We start from the raw sequence: 6,507 nt of genomic DNA, 5'->3' as shown, positions 1-6,507 counted from the left end.
TATTACTCCATCATCATTACTTTTTTTTTAATACTAAGAAATATGTTTTTGAAGAAATTAATGCTATTCTAAATGTTAAATTAAATATTTCACTAGCCAAATTAAAAGGAATCATATATGGATGGATTGAGTACAGCTGTGATGAAATTGAAGTTAAAATTTAATAGGTTTGAGGTCGCCATGGCAACATGATTCTATAAGAATAAAGCAGCCAACGAGAGTATAAAATTTCAATTTCAATTTCAGTAGCTTGCACTAACGAAAATAACATAACCAATTAGTATTTTTTTGTTGGTGTACTGTATATTTAAAAATATAATTACGATTGTTTTTTAAAATATTTTTATTTGAAAATATATTAAAATAGTATATTTTTTTATTTTTTAAAAATTATTTTTGAAATCAATGCATCAAAATGATCTAAAAACACCAAAAAATATTAATTTAAAATAAAAAATAAAATAAATTTTTTTTAAATTTTTTCAAAAACATTTTTAAAACGCAAAAATAAACAGAATATGAGTCATTGAATTACTCTACTTAGTAGCACAATAAAATAATTGATTAATTGTTTTATAGTGGTGTTTAGAAATGTGGTTAAAACATTGCTGGGTAAAAATTACTTTTTATATTTTTGTATTGTTTTAATATGATAATATTAAAAATAAATTTTAAAAAATAATAAAATTATTATTTTAATATATTTTTAAATAAAAAATACTTTCCAAAACAACCCAATTACAATATTAAACACTATATAAAAGCACAGTGCAACCAATAAATTGTTGATATAACAAAAAATAATATATATAAAAAAAAAATAAGTATAAACCAAAGAAAAACAATAAATGCAATCAACACAAAATTATATGGAATATTTCATTCTAATGTTTACCATGAAGTTGAAAATAAAGAAAAAATCCTAAATAAAAAAAATATAATCATTAAATATAATATTTAATTTTCTAAACAAAAAAAAATTAAAAAATATGTTTTTCTTAAAAACCTTACACATTAATTTTTTTTATTAAATGTGTTAATTTGCAAAATAATTTTGAAAAGTGAGCTATTTTCCAAAAAGATACTGTAGGGGCTTTTTGTTTTTGCCGTTGAAATCATATTTTGTAATTTTTTGAATTTGTTTTACTTAAAATTATTATTTTTATATTTATAAATTGTTTTGATGTATTAATATTAAAAATAAATTTTTAAAAATAAAAAATATATTATTTTTATATATTTTTAAATAAAAAAACACTTCAAAACAATACATTCAAACACCACAACCGTCAGGCTCCTTCTCACAGCACCAAAAGAATAATATATACATATATATATATATATAAAGGAAAAAATATATAAATATACATACATAGGAGCACTATCACCATACAACACACTCGTTTCGTTCCCTTTCCATTCCCTTTCTCTCACCCTTTTTATCTGTCCTCGTTTGTGGCGGCTCTCCTCCTATATATTATTTTCTCTCCTCTTCTTTTATATTTAGTTTTACTTGTAATAATAATAGTAAGTAAATAATAATCTCCGTTGTGTGCAAGGATTCTTGGAGGATCGCTTCTCCTTTTATTTATTATCATTACTACTCGCGCGATCCCACTATCAGTACAGCTGCTGCTGCTGCAAATTGATTTATCGATCTGCATCCAATTCTTTAATTGATAATAATAAAGGAGAAGAACCGCCATGGTTGCAGCCACCCAACCACAGCAGCACCCATCTACAGCTGCTGCTTCGACAACAACAGCAAACGCAACATCCGTTGAAGATGAAGCCCTGAAAAGGAATACTGATTGCGTTTACTTTCTTGCTTCTCCTTTAACCTGCAAAAAGGTTCGCTTTTCTTTCTCTGTCGATATTTAGGGATCTAACAACTAGGGTTTCGGATTTACAATTTGCTTTGTTTTATATTTTAATTAGGTTTATCTTGGGTCTTGAATTGAATTTGAGTGAAAACCCTAATCAATTTCTCGATAGAAAATTGTCGATCTAGATCTTATCGTACGATTTGTCTTTCCAATGTCTTCTTACTGAATCTATGTGGGCAATGTTCAATTGGGCCTGTAAGTATCATTTGCCTTGTGGGTTTTCTTTTCCGATCCTTATCCAGCCGTGTTAGTTAGTTCATATGTTCTATGTTTGCTGGGCTTCCGCAGGAATGCTCATTTTTCTGAAATGTCTAGTGATAGTACTGCTGTTTTCATTAATTGCTTTGTTTTTGAAGTCTTTATAATGCATTCATATTTTTTATTTGCTACATGAATAGTAATGTTTGCTAGGCTTTGCATAAAGTGTCCGAGTTGTACTTTACGTTTCTGTCATCTTTCTATGAAATCAATATCAAGTGTCCCAATTGCTTTCTATGTTTATGATCTTACCGCCATGTTTTTCAGTTTTATGCAGTTTAATTTTTGTTAACTGAAGCCCACTTGTTCTTTGTTTCAATAGGGAAGTGAGTGTGAATATCGCCACAGTGAATATGCCAGGGTTAATCCCAGGGATTGCTATTATTGGTTGAATGGTAATTGCTTGAATCCCAAGTGTGGGTTTCGTCATCCTGTAAGCCCCTTTCCTTGTCTTGTTTTCATGTTACGCTCTTCTTGCTTGGTTTCAGTTTAAGATAGTGGGGGATTTTTAAATTTTGCAAGTTTGTCTTGATTAAATTGTTTTATCCAACTTATTAGTATCTAATACCTGTGCTCTTATTTCAGCCCCTGGATGGCTTGTTTGGAACCCAAGCAATAGCCTCTGCTGGATCTTCCTTGCCACCATCGCATACTGCTGTGGCATCTGCCACACATGCTCCTCACAATCCAGGCAAACAGGCAGTCCCCTGCATTTTCTTCCAGCAGGGAATATGCGTAAAAGGTGACAAATGTGCTTTCTCCCATGGACCAAATCTTGCTGGTAATAAAGTTTCTCAACCAATGGCACCTACCCCGGGGGCTGAGGCCCTTCCTCCAAAAAAGGCTTTTGGTGGCCTTCAAAAGTGTGCTCAAGAACATAAGATTCCACAAACAAAAATCTCAAAGGCTGTTGAAGCACCCTCTGTTGCTAAACCTGTGTCAAAAGCTGAAATTGTTCATGCAAGAAACATTGCCGGTGTTGTAAGGAGTGCAGTGCCACCTACAAGCATGGATGGTGAAATTCCTAGGTATAAAGCAGCAAATCTTCCTCTCATGGTCAATGGAAATTTAAGTCGTTCCAGTCGTTTGCATCAGTTACAGGTAGCAGATGATCATGTTATCCAGAATGGCAAGGATGCTGATGAGTATTTGAGGGAGTCCTCTCCTGGTTTTGATGTTCTTGTGGACAATGAGTTGAGGGATTCAGATTATTACCACGGTGAAGAGCAGCTTGGAAGAACAACAGGAAATGAAGGGAGGAACTTGAACTCTGTTGATGAATATGACACGGGCCATTCTGCTGATTATGGTTTATTACATGATGACCAAGAAATGTATCGTGATCCACGGGGCTATGATTCCTATGAACTCACGCCAGGGCAGCATGCTTGGGAGCAGCACAGGGCTTCATCAGAAAGAATGTTAATGGCACCAGTTCTTCCAGAAAGGCGAGGTTACGCGAAAGCTGATAGCCCTGAGCACACTGAGGAATCAGATTTGCGTTATCGTTTATCGAAACAAAGGAGGGTTAATGGCTTGAGATCAGTTGTTAGTAATGATTTTGTCCCAGAGAACCATGTTGAGGAGCGAGGTTACCGGGGTTCTTCACGAAGAGACTCTCATCACTTACCTTCACATGAGAGCTCCATTAGCAGTCGTCTTCGTGGTAGAATCAAGCTTCCAGGAAGATCTCCAAACAATGGTGGTGATGTGCGTGCAGAAAGGGAAATTGACAGGGGCAGGAATCGGGGAAGATTGTCACCGGTGAGGTCCCCGGTCACCTCCCAACAAGGGAGGCTACGGGACAGAATGAAAGCTAGGGTGGAAGAGGATTACAATGAGGGGAGAAGTTTCAGAGGTCCTCAAGTGAGAGGAGAATTAATGGATGATGGAAGTACTGATTTTGCTGGTCCTAAAAGTCTTGCAGAGCTGAAAGGTGGGAAAAATGCTGAGGGTAAGTTGCAGCAATCCCTTGGAAAGCGCAAGCACTCGGAAGATAATCCATCATCTGATGCTGTTCTCTCATTTGAAGGGCCAATGCCTCTTAGTGAGATTCTCAAGAGAAAGAGAGAGGGTGGAGCTGCAGCTTCTCGCAGTGGAATATCATCTGTTATTAAGGACAACAACAATCTGAAGGAAAGCAAGCAAAGCCTCATCAGCAATTCCAAAAAGGCAGATGCAGAGATGCAGAGTGGCATTTCCTCTGTATCGAAGGATGATAACAGTAGCCAAATGCTAAAAAATAAAGAAGAATCCAAGGTTGCAACTGATGGTGCCATTGGAACAGAAGAAAATATTGAAATTGCTCACGGTCAGTCTTCTCAACTTCCAAATCCAAGTGAGATTGAGACTGAAGATGGGATAATTGCTGATGATGGAATGGAAGATCATGAGTACGAAGGTGATGATCAGAGGGATGACAATTATGAATATGAGCAGGTTGATGAAGGAGAGTACAATTACGAAGAGGGTGAAAATATAGATGGTGAAGAGGAATATGAAGATGAAGAAGATGGAGAAGACTTTGCCAAGAAAATTGGTGTGGTGATCTCATGAAGGATGATAGATAGTTAAGGAGCACTAATTGTGTTTTTTTGACGACCTTGCAAGATCATTTACATCAGTAGTGGATTCTTCATGAGCAAGGGGTAGTTGCTATGGATTTATTTTTCCTTGTAGAAGTAAAAGTAGAGATATCAAGTTCGTTTCTTGTATTAATTGAAAGAAACTCTTTTTATTGTATCTAAAACTGATTGAATGAGAATTTTGCTTGTGCTTCGGGCATTTTACTTTGCTTGCAAAGCCATAACTTTGCACCGGTACTAGTTTCGTACCTTAGTTCCTTACCAATTCTTTATTTTATTTTTCTGGTTGGATCTGGTAGCGCAGCATACTTGCTAGATAATAAGATTATACAGTATTTTTTGTTTTTGTTTTTGTGTTTTAAAAATATGTTTATTATTATTTTTTGTTGTAAATTAATATTTTTACACTTCCAAACACACCCATATTCTGCTATATTTTGTCATGTTTGGATTTTGCATTTTGCTGCATTTAGAGTTTAGAGTTATGATAAAAATATTTAGTTTAAAATTAAAAGCTTTTAGTGGTTTTGGATGATATTAATATATTAATATTAAAAATAAATATTAAAAAAATAAATATTTTTAATATTTTTTTTTAAAAACTTTTTTAAAGATAATTTTACTCCTACCTTAAACGATGCTGTTTTCTCAGTAGAATCAGTATGGTGCATCTTCTTTATATTGAAGAAGTTAGCCAGTAATGCAACTATTGCAAATAGGGCAATTAAAATACGATTTAAGAGAAAATGATTCGTTGAATCACTTGTCTTAGTTTCTTTTTTTGCAATAAAATTGCAATTTGTACTCAACAAGAGTGTTATTAAGCCATAACCGGACATGGTTACTGTCTTTGCTCCTGGAGATGCTATACTTTTGATGGACGTTTCTTTCCTTTTCCTCTGTCTTTTAAATCACGTACCTGTTATTCTCATAAATAAAATTTACGATTATAATTAAAAAAAAAAGTTTGAACCACCAACAAGCTTCTATATCCTTTCTTTTGGATCAATCTCAAATTAAGTTCAAGCTCTAACAACTTCATTAAAAAAAAAAAAAAAACAACCCGAGTTTTTTTAGTCATGTAATTACCTCGGTTTGCATTTGTATGCTTAGAGTCACTTTTTTGTCTACAATATTATTGTTTTTCAAAAATATTTGTTTTTTGATCACCGGAGGCTAAATCCACAATCTGTCTTCTATGTCTTCCTCAATCTGTAAATATAATTTGGTTGTCATTAATTGAGTCAATGATAAGATAAAGCCAATTGAGTCTCAAGTCTTAACCAGATCTTGAAAGAATATTGATGTTAAGGAGTATATTGCTAGTTATTACAGAAATTTCATACATATATATATGATTAACGAAATTTCATCATTCTATATAAATGTGTGTATATGGATTTATCTTTGAATAAAATAACATTTTACAAAGACAAACGGATAGTGAAACGATTATTTTTATTTTTTTGTAAAAATAGAAAATGATTGAAAAGATAGTTTCACCTATACGCTCTCCTCGACGAAGACCTTCATGATCTAGCTAATTGATCCAGCTGGCCTTATGTGATTGCAATTGAATAATTCAGTTGACTCAATTTAATAATATAGACCCTAAATTAATAGATGGATAATAATAGGTGAAACTATAGATATTAGACTATACAGCACGCTACGTACACTAACAAAAAATTACCTGTTCATAACTTATCGATAATATATTATTCATTTATTCTTGTTAGAATGAAGTTCATATTTGGATCAATCTCAATGAGAGTTTA

General features: G+C 33.2%; 1 protein-coding gene across 1 annotated transcript; it reads left to right on the top strand.

The window, feature by feature from the left end:
* Window positions 1-1,378: 1,378 nt before the first annotated feature.
* On the top strand, window positions 1,379-4,928 carry LOC7471466 (zinc finger CCCH domain-containing protein 17). Its single transcript, XM_002312469.4, has 3 exons — window positions 1,379-1,851; window positions 2,467-2,577; window positions 2,730-4,928. Exons 1-3 carry the CDS (start codon window positions 1,705-1,707, stop codon window positions 4,698-4,700), a joined length of 2,229 nt encoding a protein of 742 aa, XP_002312505.4. The 5' UTR covers window positions 1,379-1,704; the 3' UTR covers window positions 4,701-4,928.
* Window positions 4,929-6,507: the final 1,579 nt, after the last annotated feature.

This window comes from Populus trichocarpa, chromosome 8 (genome assembly GCF_000002775.5).
Source record: "Populus trichocarpa isolate Nisqually-1 chromosome 8, P.trichocarpa_v4.1, whole genome shotgun sequence".
Taxonomy (NCBI): Eukaryota; Viridiplantae; Streptophyta; class Magnoliopsida; order Malpighiales; family Salicaceae; genus Populus; species Populus trichocarpa.
The sequence above is the reverse complement of the archived record's forward strand: the minus strand, read 5'-3'. Positions and strand labels throughout refer to the sequence as shown.

Bases quoted from the DNA above. Each gene is read 5' to 3' on its own strand.
- LOC7471466 (XM_002312469.4), top strand. From the start codon at position 1,705: ATGGTTGCAGCCACCCAACCACAGCAGCACCCATCTACAGCTGCTGCT. The intron at 1,852-2,466 runs GTTCGCTTTTCT...TTGTTTCAATAG, and splicing joins CTCCTTTAACCTGCAAAAAG to GGAAGTGAGTGTGAATATCG. The intron at 2,578-2,729 runs GTAAGCCCCTTT...CTCTTATTTCAG, and splicing joins AGTGTGGGTTTCGTCATCCT to CCCCTGGATGGCTTGTTTGG.